The 18,488-nt window shown below is 34.9% G+C and overlaps 1 protein-coding gene across 1 annotated transcript in view; it reads left to right on the top strand.

Moving 5' to 3' along the window:
• LOC138328946 (DENN domain-containing protein 2B-like) overlaps positions 1 to 13,862 on the top strand; it is a 29,501-nt gene extending 15,639 nt beyond the window's left edge. Inside the window, exons 7-17 of the mRNA XM_069275654.1 lie at positions 1,628 to 1,713; positions 1,954 to 2,023; positions 2,553 to 2,630; positions 2,921 to 3,040; positions 3,529 to 3,591; positions 3,748 to 3,854; positions 4,867 to 5,044; positions 5,528 to 5,651; positions 5,952 to 6,070; positions 10,932 to 11,061; positions 11,583 to 13,862. Coding sequence (XP_069131755.1) covers positions 1,628 to 1,713; positions 1,954 to 2,023; positions 2,553 to 2,630; positions 2,921 to 3,040; positions 3,529 to 3,591; positions 3,748 to 3,854; positions 4,867 to 5,044; positions 5,528 to 5,651; positions 5,952 to 6,070; positions 10,932 to 11,061; positions 11,583 to 11,695 — 1,188 coding nt within the window. The 3' untranslated portion in view covers positions 11,696 to 13,862. The remainder of the gene's footprint in view (positions 1 to 1,627; positions 1,714 to 1,953; positions 2,024 to 2,552; positions 2,631 to 2,920; positions 3,041 to 3,528; positions 3,592 to 3,747; positions 3,855 to 4,866; positions 5,045 to 5,527; positions 5,652 to 5,951; positions 6,071 to 10,931; positions 11,062 to 11,582) is intronic.
• Positions 13,863 to 18,488: the final 4,626 nt, after the last annotated feature.

The raw sequence follows: 18,488 nt of genomic DNA, 5'->3' as shown, positions 1-18,488 counted from the left end.
AACTTACCTGTATGTGAAATTTTTTTGGATTAGATATATATGTCAATGAGCTTGAATCTGGTGTTTTTACATTGGTAATAAGCGTGTGCGGGTTTACTATTAAATTAAATCTTCTATTTCCTAACATTGTCGATGATAGCAGTAATATTTTTAGCTCACCTGTCCTGAAGGGCCAGTGAGCTTATGTCATGGCGCGGCGTCCGTCCTCCGTCCGTCCATCAACATTTCCTTTAAATCGCTACTAGTCATAGAGTTTTGCATGGAATGTAACCAAATTTGGCCAGAAATATCCTGAGGGGAAAGGGAATAGAGTTTGTATAAATTTTGGCTTTGACATAATAGGGGAAATAGAAGTAAATTCTTTAAATAACTACTGGTCATAGAGTTCTGCATGGAAATGTAACCAAATTTTGTCAGAAACATCCTTGGGGGAAGGGGAACAGAGTGTATATGAAACTAATGATATCACTAGCTACTCACAACTCACAAAAGCAGATAACTCTGTAATACAATGTATACAAAGAAAGAAAACCAATATTTGAAAAAAATGATTTTGTTTCCGATTGAAAATCATTGATATAGCTTTAAGGTAAAAAAATCAATCATTGATTGCATTTAAGATTTTTGTTTTTCAGAAATGAGAAGTAGATAGTTTAATCTTCCATTTTGTTTATTCTGTCATCGGCCATGAACATAATATGGTGTATGATAGATAATGTGCAGTGATTTTTTTCCTTATATAACTGGGGTCGGAAAACGACCCCATTTCCAATGCCAACCCCCCCATTTTTTCTCCAAGTTACAATGAAAATTGCCTAAATCAAATCTCTGAAAGACAAACAAAACCTGATAATCTCCCTCCTCGTTGTTTAATCTAAAACAACCTACTCTGTAGCTGTTATGATGGTCATCATCTTTTGATAAAATGAAACAGTTTACTGTTTTACAATATTTAATCACCTATAATACCATGTTCAGTAATGGGAAACTTTTTCCTAAAACTGCTCTTTGTGCGATTAAAAATTCCCAATTTGTTACAAAAACTTTTTTTCCCAAAATACCCTGAAAAATCACTGATGTGGGTCTTCTGCTTCTCTTTCATGATGCCATCAGTTTTGCCTTAATTTGATAAGTGATTGGGGTTGGGGCAAAATACTAAGTTTTATATATAAACATGGTACCAATGTGGCATTCTGACAGTGAAACAAAGGGTAGATCTGAATGCCAATGTAGTAGAAATAAGTGGTATTTTTTGTGTATATTATAATGGATTAACGTAATTGCCTTTCACACAGATTTTTTTACTTTTATGATAAAAGTGAGTTACAGACAAAAGTAAACTATTTTAGATGCTTCAGCACTATCTTGAAACTTTTAGTGATCCAATTACAAAAGTGACAAGGTAATCGAGTTTATAGTGCACAATAATTGAGTTTAATTAAGTTCAGTGTGTATGAACAATGCTGCTACAATAATGTAATTTTGCTGAAAACAATACAATCAAATTGCATCGAATGTTCTCTGATAGCTCAGAGGGGCAAGCAGATATAAGTGTGTGGTATCTATATACCTGTCTGTAGCTATTTTACATTATTTTCTGTTGCTGATATTTAACCTTGTGTTCCAGGTTGACAGTAACGTGTCTGTTCCCGAGTTCTGTTTCCCAGATGCTGCAGAGTTTGACGTTAAGTCTGCCTCCCCAGCAGCTCCAAGGTCAGTAGAAATAGGTCAAGGTCACTTAATAAACCTGACCACACAATAAGAAAATAATGAAATGATGCTTAAAAAATGTAAACACTGCACATTGTCTCAAAAAACATCTCAAGGTCAAGACTCATTATGAGAAAAAAATTCAGTTACAGTGACAGTCAAAGGCAAACACATGTATACACCAGTAAAAGTGAGTTTGTCCATTGCTGACTTTGCTATCTTAGTTTAATTTCTGTGTTACAGTGAGTCCTACTCCTTTGTGTTGACTAATGTAGAGGGAGGGCGTGTCTATGGATACTGCCGAAGATTTGTGGTAAGTGTTGGTATGAAATTTTCATGGTATTTGATCAGATTAGCAGCCAGGGTTTTAAAAATACCGATTTTGTTAAAATAGTTGCTTAGTGATATCCAAATTATAAGAATTGAATTTAATCAATTTCATATTTGCCAAAAACCTGTAATTAGGAACACGTTACTGTAGGTGGGTTTGATTTTATGGACTATCAATATAGCTGATTATTTTTGCTGAGTTTATAGTTTCACAGTTTCCATTGTACATAGCTATGTCCACAAAAAATTTTATGTGCAGAATTTGAGAAATTGTTACATTACATATATCTTTATATCCATATTGCCAATATTTAGATCTGCTTAAAAATTTAATTTCACCCTATGTATTTAAAAGAGCAAAAATTTTGACCTATGTAAATAACTGGCTATTCGGTTATTAATTCTTATCCTAACATATGTACTGATGAATTAGAGTGTAAACTTTCTGCCTTGATATTCTAGTATGATTCCATGTGATAGTATGATTAATTATTATTATTTTGTTTTACCAGCCGTTAGAAACCCCAGCAGGTCTGCCTGAAGTAATCTGTATCATCAGCCCTATAGATGCCTTTAGCATGTATAACGAGGTAAAATGAGGATTTTTATTTTTTAACTCACAGACTTAGTTGCAATGGAAAAAAGGTTCTTTAGAAATTCTTAACTATTGCACCAGTAATCCACTTTACAGATAACATTTTATTTTGGTTCTTTATGATATTTGACTCAAGCACCTGAAATAAAATAAGTACCGATATATATAGTGATTGTTATAAATTTCTTGGGAAAAAACTAATGCTTTGAAAGTTTTTTTATTGTGATAACAATCCAATATTATTTTGTTTAATGGTAATAAACATATTTTTAAACATATTTCTAGCTTTTAGACGAAATTGAGCAGAGGAGACAACACTCCTTATACCATGCCCAGGAGTTGTTGGCTGCGTCGTTTGGACGCCCCATGCCTAATCCAGGAGATGTGGTACATATACGGTCTCTGGTAAGTTATATACGAACTCAAAGGTCTTTTATATTGGAGAGATATACATATACAGTCACTAGTAAGTTATAGTTATTTACGATTTCAAAGGTCATTCATATTAGAGAGCAGAGCATAGTAAGGATACATGTTGAAATAAAATACATGTATTATACCATCATAATCATAAAAAGTCTTGAAAAAAGGGAAAAAATCTTAACATGTGGCTTCAATATTTCACTGACTTGAATAAAAATCTTAATGAAAATAGAATATGTAAACACAGTATCTAACCAATGTGAATCTCGACAATCGATGAATAGCTAGCTGTCAATCAAACTGCACGTGACTCTGCGTTTTGTATTGTGTATGCTACCTTGTTTGCTTCGATATTGAATAGGTACACATGCGTTTGCGGGCATGATCAGACAATGCCATAAAGAAGTTTTATCTTTTCAAAAATATTAATCAAACTACTTACCTGGTGTTGTTAATTGTGTTTTGTGCAGGATGAACATGGAGAGATGAGTACCAAGTTTCTGACTCGCCCAAGTGATAACAGAATCGACAATGTAAGTAAACATCTTCTACTTAACATGGTATTCTATCAAAAATACTCAGATATTATGTTTACGATAGATTCTTTGTCATTGATAATCAACAAATGAAAGTGTATTTGATGTATTTTCTTTTCACTGCTCTATTAAAAACTTCTTTATGCTTTTCAGGCAAATCGTGAATTTTTACTTTCGAGGCTAGGAGTGGATAAACTGCTTAAGATATTTGCTTGCATTCTCTTAGAGAGAAGTGTTCTGCTTTGTGCCAAAAACTTAAGGTAAGTGTTTTAAAAGTATTTAGTTGAACCATGATGCAAGGATTTTTACGTCATTCTGACCTTGTTCTTTATAGTCAAATCACTTCTTTTAGAAAGAGCTATATGTTTTGAATAAGATTGCTCCTTTCAGATTCTTTGTCATTACCTTTAATTAACAAATCTTACAGTTGTATTGTTTCTACAGCTTCTACTACATTAAGCTCACTTTGCAAAGAGTCAGAATTAAGCTGGTTTAAATTTTTACTTTGCAGTGCTTGAAAGTTTTTCCTATTTCTAATGAGATGCATCATTTTGCTTACAGCAAATGCATTTATAATTAATTAAAAAAAAGATATTGCATTTTCATTTCCCCATATGTGATTTATTAACTCTTCAAGTACATGTATAGCTAAATTAACTTATAACTTTTTTATTGTTTTGGTCCTTAAAGAAGCTGTACAACAGTATCATACTGTAGTTTGAGTTTCTATGAGTATTGCATTATATCCCATTACAGATTTCAGACAATATTGCACAAACACATTAATCGTTTTCCCGGATCATTAAAGTATACATAGACTTGAGTTACAAACAAACAAAAACTGTATAAAACATCTCAAAGTTGAGAAGATCTTAGCAACACTTTGTCTATGGTGAATGTAAGGATGGAGAAAATCTTTCCCGTCCTGAAGATGTGTTATGTAGACTGACACCAGAACTCTGTCCTGGACCATAGCTCTTTGCCACTGACTTTTCTTACCCATGCAATACTATTTAAAGCTGACAACACAAGTTAAAAAGCATGAATTTGAGATTAAAAAAAATATAGTGAAAAATTATTTTTCAAAAATTGTTTCTGAGACAGCCCCTAGTTATGACAGTGTCGTATCCAAGGAAGGTAACCATTTTTCTTTTGCTCTTCATCGTTACCTTTCACTGGCCAACGATATAAAGTATGGCACATGTGCGTCATTCCTTGAGCTACATTACTTTAAAAATTTTGTGTTGGATAAGTGTAATGTCTATTTTTCAGTACGTTGTCCCAGACTATCCATGCCCTAAGCTCCCTACTCTATCCATTCCACTGGCAACATGTGTACATCCCCGTTCTGCCTGAGAGCATGCTGGAGGTGTGTTGCTCACCGACTCCCTACCTCATTGGAATCCTGTCGTCTCATCTACAGAGGGTGCAGGAGCTACCCTTAAGTGATGTAAGTTAATTTGTACCACAAATCTGGACTCGGGGTACAGGAGCTACCCTTAAGTTTCTGCCTTATGGTATTCATTGGATTCATATTTTGCATCATTAGATTTAATTTGTCTTTTTGTCCTGTGTAGAGCTATAAATGGTCCTTTAAAAAGTGTTAGGTTTGCCGTAGGTAGTTGATAAGAGCAAAAGTGTTTGTAGAAAGAACACAATTTCTGATAATAACCTCCCAACATAGGCTTTGAAGTGAGGAGTCTAGTTATAAATAGAATCAAAAGCCAAATAAACTATTTGACCAGTAGCTTGCTGTCTAATATAGTTTTAACATGTACATACGTTAATGAAACATTGTCAGAAATAAAAGAATATCTACACATGGTGTGGATCCTTTTCCATGTAGAAAAAAAAAACCAAGTGCTGAAATTTAAAAGTCAGAACATTCACAGTACATATCAGGTTTTAATGAATTTTGTGGCTATGCTTTCAGATTGTGATATTTGATTTAAACAAGAAGCAGATGATCCGTAGTCAAGGGGACGAAGGCACGCTGATCCCTAAACTTATCCAGAAGGCTATGAAGACTGCCCTTGGCATGTGTAAAAACGATTCTGGTAAGATCTGTGAAATGTATTGATATTCTTAATCACGAATTTAAAAAAAAAATTAGTCTGATGTTGATGTTACTGGCTAGGACATTTAGGTTCAAAGTCAAGCTTGCCAATTAGAAATTTATATAAAATGCAAGATTTAGAATTGTTTCCTCACATTTCTTGTTTCTAAACTCCCAACCCTAACATTATTGGCAGATGGCTTCTTGATAGGCAATGAAGAGTGTCACAATGGAGCACTCAGTGACCTCAGTGTTTAGGGTCAAGGTCACTGAATGATAATGTATGTTTTATTTTTACCAGATGCCTCCAGTGCCCAGAATCTCATGATATCTGAAGTGTTTCTACGGTTCTTTGTGGAGGCCATCGGGCATTTTACTGATCATATTAATAATCAACAAGATGGTAAAAAAGTATTTGTTGTAAGTATATTTATCATTTCCTTCGCCTTCTTCAGTTTTCTGACTTAACATGTACATGTAGCTTATATGGAATGAGATAAATTTCTATCCGATATTTTGCTGGCAGGTTTGAAAATATCCTTCTTTTTCCTATACATATACATTATGTACTATATAACACTAAATATTTGTTGTATAGAAATTTTTGTTACTTTCAAGGGTGATATAGAATGGCAAATATAAGAACAACAAAAATAGTTTTATACATTATTCAAATCACCGTTTCATAGGCCAATAACAAATATTTTTACACTCAAAACTACAAAAATAAATATACACAAATATTTCATGTTATCTAGTGTCTGTATTGGCTTCTTTAATGAAAAAATTGAACCAAACAGTTAGAAATAAACGATCTATGTATTTGTATCATTCACAGTGGTAAACTTAAATGATTTATTATTTCTAATAGAATGTTAAACACAAGTTGCAGATGAAAAGTGACTGAGTGAAAAAGAGAATGGAGGAATAACTATAAACACTTTATTTTTCTTTTGAACTTTCAGTAAAACAATTGGTTCTTTATGACTATTTGACTCAAGCACCATGAAAAAATATACCAAAAATATGTTTTATTAAAAAAAACTTTGAGAAGTTATAAATAAATTTGAAATAAAGGAATATGTTTAAGTTAAGAGGGGATACATTAATAGAGGCTTTTTAGATTGTTTAACAATGTTCCAATATTAATTTTTATAATGGTAATAAACAAATTTTAAAAACATATTGTCTACTTTTGATAGAGAAATGAGCAGAAGAGAGCAACATCATTATAACCATTTAGGAGTTGTTGGCTGAATGTCGTTTGGAGAATGCCTAATCCAGGAATGTGGTACAAATACGGTCTCTGTAAAGTGTATATAACGATCTAAAGGTTTTTACCAAATGGAGAGATGGTACATGTTTTACAGTACACAGGAGTAAGTTATTTTATTTACAGATGTCAAAAGGTAGATACATGTTTATACTGGCTGCCCCTACAGAGCATAGAGAGCTTTTATACTAGTTCAGTACAGAGACTATATGATAATGGTGATATCATGGTATAAGATACCTGTTTTATGTTGTACAGAAGGAGAGCTTTATTCTGGCTGCCCCTACAGAGAGTATGTTCAGTAAGAGCTTATGATGGTGATGGTATACATGTTTTTATGTTGCTACAGAAGGAGAGCTTTATTACTAGCTGCCCTACTGAGAGAGTATGTTCAGTAAGAGCTTATGATGGTGACTTACATTTTTTATGTTGGTACAGAAGGAGAGCTTTTATTCTGGCTGCCCCTACAGAGAGTATGTTCAGTAAGAGCTTATGATGGTGATACATGTTTTATGTTTTGTACAGAAGGAGAGCTTTATACTGGCTGCCCCCTACAGAGGAGTATGTTCAGTAAGAGAGCTTATGATGGTGATACATGTTTTATGTTGTACAGAAGGAGAGCTTTATACTGCTGCCCCTACAGAGAGTATGTTCAAGTAAGAGCTTATGATGGTGATACATGTTTTATGAAGTACAGAAGGAGAGCTTTATACTGGCTGCCCCCTACAGAGGGTATGTTCAGTAAGAGCTTATGATGGTAATACATGTTTTATGTTGTACAGAAGGAGAGCTTTATACTAGCTGCCCCTACAGAGAGTATGCTCAGTAAGAGCTTATGATGGTAATACATGTTTTATTTGTTGTACAGAAGGAGAGCTTTATACTGGCTGCCCCTACAGAGAGTATGTTCAGTAAGAGATTATGATGGTGATACATGTTTTATGTTGTACAGAAGGAGAGGCTTTATACTGGCTGCCCCCTACAGAGAGTATGTTCAGTAAGAGCTTATGATGGTGATACATGTTTTATGTTGATACAGAAGGAGAGCTTTATTACTGGCTGCCCCTACAGAGAGTATGTTCAGTAAGAGCTTATGAAGTGGTGATACATGTTTTATGTTGTACAGAAGGAGAGCTTTTTATACTGGCTGCCCCCTACAGAGAGTATGTTCAGTAAGAGCTTATGATGGTGATACATGTTTTATGTTGTACAGAAGGAGAGCTTTATACTAGCTGCCCCTACAGAGAGTATGTTCAGTAAGAGCTTATGATGGTGATACATGTTTTATGTTGTACAGAAGGAGAGCTTTATACTGGCTGCCCCCTACAGAGAGTATGTTCAGTAAGAGCTTATGATGGTATACATGTTTTATGTTGTACAGAAGGAGAGCTTTATACTGGCTGCCCCCTACAGAGAGTATGTTCAGTAAGAGATTATGATGGTGTGATACATGTTTTATGTTGTACAGAAGGAGAGCTTTATACTGGCTGCCCCTACAGAGAGTATGTTCAGTAAGAGATTATGATGGTGATACATGTTTTATGTTGTACAGAAGGAGAGCTTTATACTGGCTGCCCCTACAGAGAGTATGTCAGTAAGAGATTATGATGGTGATACATGTTTTATGTTGTACAGAAGGAGAGCTTTATACTAGCTGCCCCTACAGAGAGTATGTTTCAGTAAGAGCTTATGATGGTGATACATGTTTTTATGTTGTACAGAAGGAGAGCTTTATACTGGCAGCCCCCTACAGAGAGTATGCTCAGTAAGAGATTATGATGGTGATTACATGTTTTATGTTGTACAGAAGGAGAGCTTTATACTAGCTGCCCCTACAGAGAGTATGTTCAGTAAGAGCTTATGATGGTGATACATGTTTTATGTTGTACAGAAGGAGAGCTTTATACTGGCTGCCCCCTACAGAGAGTATGCTCAGTAAGAGATTATGATGGTGATACATGTTTTATGTTGTACAGAAGGAGAGCTTTATACTGGCTGCCCCTACAGAGAGTATGCTCAGTAAGAGCTTATGATGATGGTGATACATGTTTTATGTTGTACAGAAGGAGAGCTTTATACTGGCTGCCCCCTACAGAGAGTATGCTCAGTAAGAGATTATGATGGTGATACATGTTTTATATTGTACAGAAGAGAGCTTTATACTGGCTGCCCCCTACAGAGAGTATGTTCAGTAATGAGCTTATGATGGTGATACATGTTTTTATATTGTACAGAAGGAGAGCTTTATACTGGCTGCCCCCTACAGAGAGTATGCTCAGTAAGAGCTTATGATGGTGATACATGTTTTATGTTGTACAGAAGGAGAGCTTTATACTGGCTGCCCCCTACAGAGAGTATGCTCAGTAAGAGCTTATGATGGTGATACATGTTTTATGTTGTACAGAAGGAGAGCTTTATACTGGCTGCCCCTACAGAGAGTATGCTCAGTAAGAGATTATGATGGTGATACATGTTTTATGTTGTACAGAAGGAGAGCTTTATACTAGCTGCCCCCTACAGAGAGTATGTTCAGTAAGAGATTATGATGGTGATACATGTTTTATGTTGTACAGAAGGAGAGCTTTATACTGGCTGCCCCCTACAGAGAGTATGTTCAGTAAGAGATTATGATGGTGATACATGTTTTATGTTGTACAGAAGGAGAGCTTTATTACTGGCTGCCCCTACAGAGAGTATGCTCAGTAAGAGATTATGATGATGGTTACATGTTTTATGTTGTACAGAAGGAGAGCTTTATACTGGCTGCCCCCTACAGAGAGTATGTTCAGTAAGAGATTATGATGGTGATACATGTTTTATGTTGTACAGAAGGAGAGCTTTATACTAGCTGCCCCTACAGAGAGTATCAGTAAGAGATTATGATGGTGATACATGTTTTATGTTGTACAGAAGGAGAGCTTTATACTGGCTGCCCCCTACAGAGAGTATGTTCAGTAAGAGATTATGATGGTGATACATGTTTTATGTTGTACAGAAGGAGAGCTTTATACTGGCTGCCCCCTACAGAGAGTATGTTCAGTAAGAGCTTATGATGGTATACATGTTTTTATGTTGTACAGAAGGAGAGCTTTATACTGGCCGCCCCTACAGAGAGTATGTTCAGTAAGAGCTTATGATGGTAATACATGTTTTATGTTGTACAGAAGGAGAGACTTTATACTAGCTGCCCCTACAGAGAGTATGTTCAGTAAGAGCTTATGATGGTGATACATGTTTTATGTTGTACAGAAGGAGAGCTTTATACTAGCTGCCCCTACAGAGAGTATGTTCAGTAAGAGCTTATGATGGTGATACATGTTTTATGTTGTACAGAAGGAGAGCTTTATACTGGCTGCCCCCTACAGAGAGTATGTTCAGTAAGAGCTTATGATGGTGATACATGTTTTATGTTGTACAGAAGGAGAGCTTTATACTGGCTGCCCCCTACAGAGAGTATGTTCAGTAAGAGCTTATGATGGTGATACATGTTTTATGTTGTACAGAAGGAGAGCTTTATACTGGCTGCCCCTACAGAGAGTATGTTCAGTAAGAGCTTATGATGGTGATACATGTTTTATGTTGTACAGAAGGAGAGCTTTATACTGGCTGCCCCCTACAGAGAGTATGTTCAGTAAGAGCTTATGATGGTGATACATGTTTTATGTTGTACAGAAGGAGAGCTTTATACTGGCTGCCCCTACAGAGAGTATGTTCAGTAAGAGCTTATGATGGTGATACATGTTTTATGTTGTACAGAAGGAGAGCTTTATACTGGCTGCCCCTACAGAGAGTATGTTCAGTAAGAGCTTATGATGGTGATACATGTTTTATGTTGTACAGAAGGAGAGCTTTATACTAGCTGCCCCTACAGAGAGTATGTTCAGTAAGAGCTTATGATGGTGATACATGTTTTATGTTGTACAGAAGGAGAGCTTTATACTAGCTGCCCCTACAGAGAGTATGTTCAGTAAGAGCTTATGATGGTGATACATGTTTTATGTTGTACAGAAGGAGAGCTTTATACTAGCTGCCCCTACAGAGAGTATGCAGCAGTTTCTGGAGTGGTTCACCGAGACACAGATGTTTGAGGTGTTCATCACTCACCAAGTGGAGAAGACACGAACAACCAAAACTTTAGGTAAGCTTTGTCGTCAGGTGCTTATACCTGGTACATTATACAGTAGTTACAAGACATTAACCCAACCCATAATCTACAGAGCTTGGTGCACCTCACATAGCAGTGTTTGATTTATTCTGAGAAACAGCAAGCCAGTGATAAACTGACTAATGCTATTCATAACAATTTAAGCATTATCATATTCCCTGATGTTTGTCTTTGGTTAAAATTAAAACTGAAACATGGTTATAACGGACTCTCTCACAACAAATTTATGTTATAATGTAATAGTTTTCATTACCCATCAAGGTTCTTATAAAATGTTTGTAATATATACATAAGGAACTATTATGCTTATAACGAGAAGTTTCATTGGTACCCAGAATTTGTTACAGCCGTATTTTACTGTGCCTGTCAATGTGTTGGTTGGTTAACCCTTCATAAAATATATTCATAACAAAAAACCTGCAGATTTCTTTTTGAAGTGTGTTACTGGGCTGTTAGCAAGGGAGACTAAATTTATTTGTTGTTTTTATTTTCAGAACTTTTCACTTCAAGAATTATGGAGTTCCGGGAAGAAGAAGCAAAATATAAGAAGGACAGAAATATGCCAAAAACGAAGAAAAAAGTTAAAAAACTTTTGAAAAATAACTAAATACTGGCATCTGCATCAAAAACAAAATGATCAGCATTATTTTGATTGAGATTACATATTACTTCAAATATAATATGAGTGATTATTTAAAAGACAACTGCTGTATTCATCAGGAGCAGGTTACTAAGTCATGAAAAGAACTATACAATTAGCAGATACATTCTGTGATAGCTATACCAAACCCAAGTGTTCTGTTCCTCTGTACATTGAGATTAAATATTGTCACCTCACAGAATGAGCATGAATCATTTCTGGCTTACAATAAACACTATAAAAATTGTTATGTACATGTATGGTGAATTTGTATATTCTAGTACTAGCATGTAAACCATTAAGAGTTGCTATATACTACAAGGTTGTAATATAATCTTTGTAAGTGCTTTGTAATACATTTCATGATGTGGGATATTCTGTCTTTGCCAGTTACATATTTATCTGCCCTTATGTAGGTATTGACGATAACATTAGTTAGTACAGGACATTGCTACCTTTAATGTACCGTATTTGACACAGGGACATGGCACCAATTTTTTAACCAACAGTATAAAATATATATATTATACTATAATTTATATATATGTATACTGTTGGTTAAAAAAATGTGCCAGGTCCCTGTGATATTTGACATATGCTTTATGCTCAGAAGCACTACATGTAAAATAATACAATGTAACTTTTGTAAACCGCAGGGACCAGCATATTTGTCTGGTATAGTGTGGCTTCCGGATTATAGAGGTTTTAATTACTATAAATTAAGATGACAAATGCCATACAATTATGTCAGAATACAGAGGGAGTCAAATTAGGCAGGGGTCGGTTTAGACAAGTTATACTGTACTGACCTCAAGGGCAGATAATTTAACAATGTTGATACATACATACATGTATATATAAATATACTAAAACATGTCTCTAGATAGTCAGTCTTTGTGCAAGAATTGTATGTTTTTATCAATGTATTGTCTATTTTGCTGCTAATACATAATTTTTTTAACATGTAAATAACACAAGATATATGGTCACATGTCAATGTAATAGAAGTATCTCTTTTAAACCATCCTGTATTCTACATGAAGGTAGTGCTATTTTTTGTTCTCTTTTTAATTTAAATTTGTACATGTGATAATAAGTAAATTAATGTTACCCTGATATCACCTTAAAAGAAGTTGTAGTAGGCAAGGAAGGACATTCACTTTTACTTATAAGGGTTAATATATCCGACTTATATACCAAAATTTCATTTACAACATGGACATGGTTGTCTTGTGCTGTAAATTTTGTTGGGTGAACAGGAAATCATTCCTATATAAAACGTTCAGTCTTGGAGTGAAAGGATATGTCTCCAGTTATATCTGTAGAACCGAAAAAAAAAGAAAAACAGAAAACTAGTATGATAAATGTATTAAGTCTGTAATATGAATCCCAGCATTCCATAAATACTTTAACTAAGTGACTTTGAGTGTTTTCAATGAACAGAGATTATTTTTCTAGCTAATCTTTACAAATGGAAATCAAATGCTTGTTTGGGCTTCCAGTGATGTTTTTCCCCTTATTTAGTGACAAGCTGGCCTTGGTCACAATGTTTGTAGTTTTAGAAAAGAGAGATTTGCTTTAAATTTTTGTTAAGGAATCAGTCTATTGCTTGTTAAGTGTGAGATTTGGTACAAAGATTGTCGTTGATTTGTCTGTTATGTCAAAGATGTAAAAGTTTAGCCTCCCAGTGAATATATTGTTTCTGTTAAAGGTCATTATTGTGTTAGTGTAATGGGGAGGGGTATCTTGTTTCTGTTAAAGGTCATTATTGTGTTAGTGTAATGGGGAGGGGGTGTTGTTACATGAGTTGTATCTTAAGCAACTGTTATGTACAACAGAGGTGGATATAGAGAACTGTGTGGGGTGGATATAGAGAACTGTGTGGGGTGGATATAGAGAACTGTGTGGGGTGGATATAGAGAACTGTGTGGGGTGGATAAAGAGAACTGTGTGGGGTGGATATAGAGAACTGTGTGGGGTGGATAAAAGAAACTGTGTGGGGTGGATATAGAGAACTGTGTGGGGTGGATATAGAGAACTGTGTGGGGTGGATAAAGAGAACTGTGTGGGGTGGATATAGAGAACTGTGTGGGGTGGATATAGAGAACTGTGTGGGGTGGATATAGAGAACTGTGTGGGGGTGGATATAGAGAACTGTGTGGGGTGGATATAGAGAACTGTGTGGGGTGGATATAGAGAACTGTGGGGGTGGATATAGAGAACTGTGTGGGGTGGATATAGAGAACTGTGGGGGGGGGGGGGGGAGAGGTTCAAAGTTCCTTAGGGAGAGAGAGAGAATACTCTGGTTTTCAATGAGTGTGTGAAATTTGAATAAATTGGTGAAAATACATTATTTTCAAAGATAATTCTCAGGATTTGGAGATGAAGGGTTTCTGAAGCCTAAAAAAACTCTGAATATGTCTCTGCACAAGAAACAAGCACATTTAAATTTCTATAAAGATATGAAAACAATTTGGTCTGTATCATGTTTATTGTCTTGTGGTAGAACATTTCACCTTAATTGTTAGAGTGTAACAGGCATTGATACATTTCTCAATGAGGGCGTCACCACTTAAAACATTGAAACCCTGTCTTGAAACGATGATGAATAATTCTTGGGGAAATCAATCTAGCGATCAAATTGTATAACTACTTAAACTTTAACATGAAGACGCTCTACTCCCTGTTTTTGCCTGCCATATACACATGTGGTGGACAACTATATCTTGCCTTTAGTCTTTGATTTTGATGAATAAGATTTCAAGATCTTAATTAATGGTGCTTTAATTACATGTTTTTTTTGTGAAAGTAGTACTGAATGAATTCATCGTGAATAGGGTACATATTAGTATTCACCCAACATTTGTAGTTGTAGTAATTTTCTAGAGTAGTTTTTTCTGTAGTATCGTTATCCTTTATTGATTCTTATAAGATTTAACGTGTAATTTTGAGTGTGTTACAGATAATGGATTTGAACTAGGTCGAGAGGCATTTTACTTACCAGGTAATTTAGACCGAAATTGTGTGTATATTTGATATGCCATCATTTGTTACTAGAATGTCCCTGTGGTTATTGGAGGTTTAATATCCTCCTATAAACCACTATAAATAACGATCGTCTTTTGATAATTCTTATAAGATCATGACTGTAGTAACCTTTAGAATTTGTATAGGGCATAGCATTTATGTTTTCCATGATATCTCCACAACAGAATGTATATAATTTGAGGTCATTTTTCCCGACATTACACCAGACTGATTAGTCCCCTACAGATACAGTGTACTTGTAATCTTCTTCTAGGTGCTATTACATGTTGTGTACCACTTTTTGTGTGATTCTGTATACATCCTTAAAACCTTTGTGTATCAGTAGTACCAGAATATTTATGTTATCCTGTTTAAGATTTAGCATCTGGTTCAGATTTCTCGATACATAAGCTTGGCTGTTTACTAAGTGGCTTTTTCATCTGAGATTGTTTCATTGTTTCAATAAATCAGGCCTCATTGTTTTAGAGTCATCCTATATTCCCATAGAACCATTTGTATAAAGGTTTTATATAACCTACTACATGTATGTACCTATCCAGGTATATCATACATTACATATTATTTAACCAATCTTTCATTGTCCTTTCATGTCTTTTTGCCCCCCTCATTTTCGCTGACTGAAATGTTCTAAAAATGCAGATTTGAAAGAAAAAAGGATCCTCATGCACATTTTTGTACTTCATTTTAGAAAATTTTCCGCTGCGCGGCGCGTTCTTTAAACCGTTCAATCACGTAATGTTCAAACCTTTAATAATGAAAATTCAATACACACGATCTAGACTCAAAATGTCCATCAAGGGATTATACTATTTTTAAAAAAAATGCTTCTTAAAAGATTAATTTATTTATATGTCTTCAATTCATTATTACTTTGAGTTACACAACAATGTGCCGATGGTGTGACAGGGTTGCATAATGATATGACGAACTCACATTTATCATTTCTTAATGCAGGTAACTTTAAATTGAAAAATTACCGTGTTAAGAACGCAAAAATCAGCAAAATACACAGTAAAACTCATCTCAGCCATTCCAAATTGTACTATTTTTTCTCTGGGGAGACCCCCGGACCCCCCAAATAACAAAATCTCGCGCCTTCGGAGCTCGCAGATTCATCAAAATACATCGCAAAACTCATCTCAGCTATTCTAAATCTTAATTTTTTCCCCGGGGAAAACCCCAGACCCCCCAAACACCAAAATCCCGCGTCTTCGGCCCTCGCTCGCAAATTCAACAAAATTTGTAGTAAAACTCATCCCTGCCATTCTAAATCGTAAATTTTTTTCCCAGGGCAGACCCCCGGACCCCCCGAAAACCAAAATCCCGGGCCTTCAGCGCTCACAAATTCAACAAAATGCGCCATAAAACTCATCTCTGCCATTCTTAATCGTAAATTTTTTTCCCGGGGGAGACCCCCTGACCCCCCCATACAACAAAATCTTGCGCCTTCGGCGCTCGCAAAATCCTCAAAATCCATCGTAAAACTCATCTCAGTTATTTTCTATCATAATATTTCCCAGGGGATACCCTTTATTTGCGTATTCATTAATATCCTGTTAGCGAAACCACTGTTAATAGAAATGTACAAGGATTATATGTAATGATATATGAAAAAAGTATATCAATTACCTCCTGTGGGTGCGGGGCGCCCGAGGGGGGGGGATGTTAGGAAATTCATTTCATCTTCCTACGCCACTGCTACCATATACACAGTCAAAATGGAGATCTATCCTTATTTAACATCCCTGTTTTAATTTTAGACAGAATAAAGGAACTGCAGTCACCATGGTTACTAGGCTAAATAGACTGTGTATACGCTAATGTATACACAATCAGACTATAGAGAGGAAGATGTTAGTATATATTGATAAAGTTGGGCCCTGATAACCCTCACAGAACGACGGGTAGGTACTAGTGGAGTGTGGAATCTCCTTTACACATATAAATATCCAGATCTCAAGTCTGTAATGCTTGATTATGTAATAATGTTGTATATTGAATTTAAGGGCCAATCAGGGTTTTGTGATCCTTAATTTTTTTTTTAATTTTTTTTACAATGATTTTAGTTTATATTGAAACATTTCATTAATAAATGAAATAAGAATTGTTGTAATAGTTTAAAGACACATTAGTCAAAGGTGTCACTAATGTATATACATGTACATATGTTATAGATGTACTTAATGTATAGGTTTTTGTATATAATATAGATGTTGAAATATATGAAACATATATGAACATGTGAAGGTAGTCCTCATGCCTATGTTTATACAGACTTAACTCATTTACCCCTGACATTTCATAATGGACTGGTCTAGTCTTTGATTTAGAAGAGTCTACATGTATCATCAGGGGTGAATGAGTTAATTTATCCTTATCCTGCTTTATGATAATTGTGTTGCACATACATGTAATACAAAAGTTTTGAGATAGACAAAATATGTTGTTTGAGTACAATATGTCACAACTTCCATTGCTTATGATAGCCTAGATTTCCATCTAAATATGATATTACAGGTACTGGAAGGTAGGTCTATTTACAGGTACTGGAAGGTAGGACTATTTACAGGTACTAGAAGGTAGGACTATTTACAGGTACTGGAAGGTAGGACAATTTACAGGTACTGGAAGGTAGGACTATTTACAGGTACTGGAAGGTAGGACAATTTACAGGTATTTGAAGGTAGGACTACCGATAGGTTTTGAACCGTAATTTGCACTTCAGCTCAAATTTGAAAGAGAATGTAGAGCCAACGCCGGTATGTCATTATTCTACACATCACATTTAAAAATCAAACGGTATCTTCATTTAATGTACTTTCACAGCTAAACAAATATTTGTCTATTAAAAATAAAAACTTGAAAACATATTCTACTAAGCTTACTGTAAGTAAGTGTTTTAAAATCTCAATCTTTAGATGCTTAACTGCATAACAACATACCTCATAGTTTCAAATCATGGCACCATCAATAATCTGTACATGTATTGAACAAATTGATCAGTTTTGCCTCTTTTTTTTCTTTCGTAAATTGAATTTGAAAAATTTCATATATGTCTTGTAAGTAATTTGGCAAAGCCTGACTGAATGACGGTCTGTTGTATACAATGTAGATATCTGTGTTACTGTTGTAGTATTTTGCCGTTTGTGTATACGCTATTGTTCTATTTGTAGACAACCTTTCAGTATTTTATTAGCAAAGTCCCATGACCATTTAAGGTAAATTATATGGTTATCTTTTAAATAAGGAAATAACAGAGTACCAAATTCATCGTGAATGTGAGTTCATAGCTGTGTAAACGTGATATGTCATATCAATAAAAATATGATTTGTATAAAGAATTGTGCGTTCTTCCCGTCATACAAGTCTAATACACACAAATAGGTCACATATTAATGTAGCGCTTTGTTCCATTGCAATAGAATATTTATCATTTTAAGTTGTTTCTTTCATAATAAGTGCAATTGTTTTTATTCCTAATTTATGTATATATGTACATTAAGTTTTAATATTTTCATCTATTTTATCAATTTCGTCCACTGTCAAGCTATTTTATACTATCATGATATTTTCATCAGTTTTCTTAGTTTTGTGCACTCTTGTGCTTTGATTAGAACTTCCATACTATTTTCATCGGTTTCTCATATCTTTTGCTGCTCAAATTGCTTTCTTTTTTACTTTTAATTCTGCAGTTCTGCACTTAGTTATAACT

Source organism: Argopecten irradians, chromosome 8, assembly GCF_041381155.1.
Source record: "Argopecten irradians isolate NY chromosome 8, Ai_NY, whole genome shotgun sequence".
NCBI lineage: Eukaryota > Metazoa > Mollusca > Bivalvia > Pectinida > Pectinidae > Argopecten > Argopecten irradians.
The sequence above is the reverse complement of the archived record's forward strand: the minus strand, read 5'-3'. Positions and strand labels throughout refer to the sequence as shown.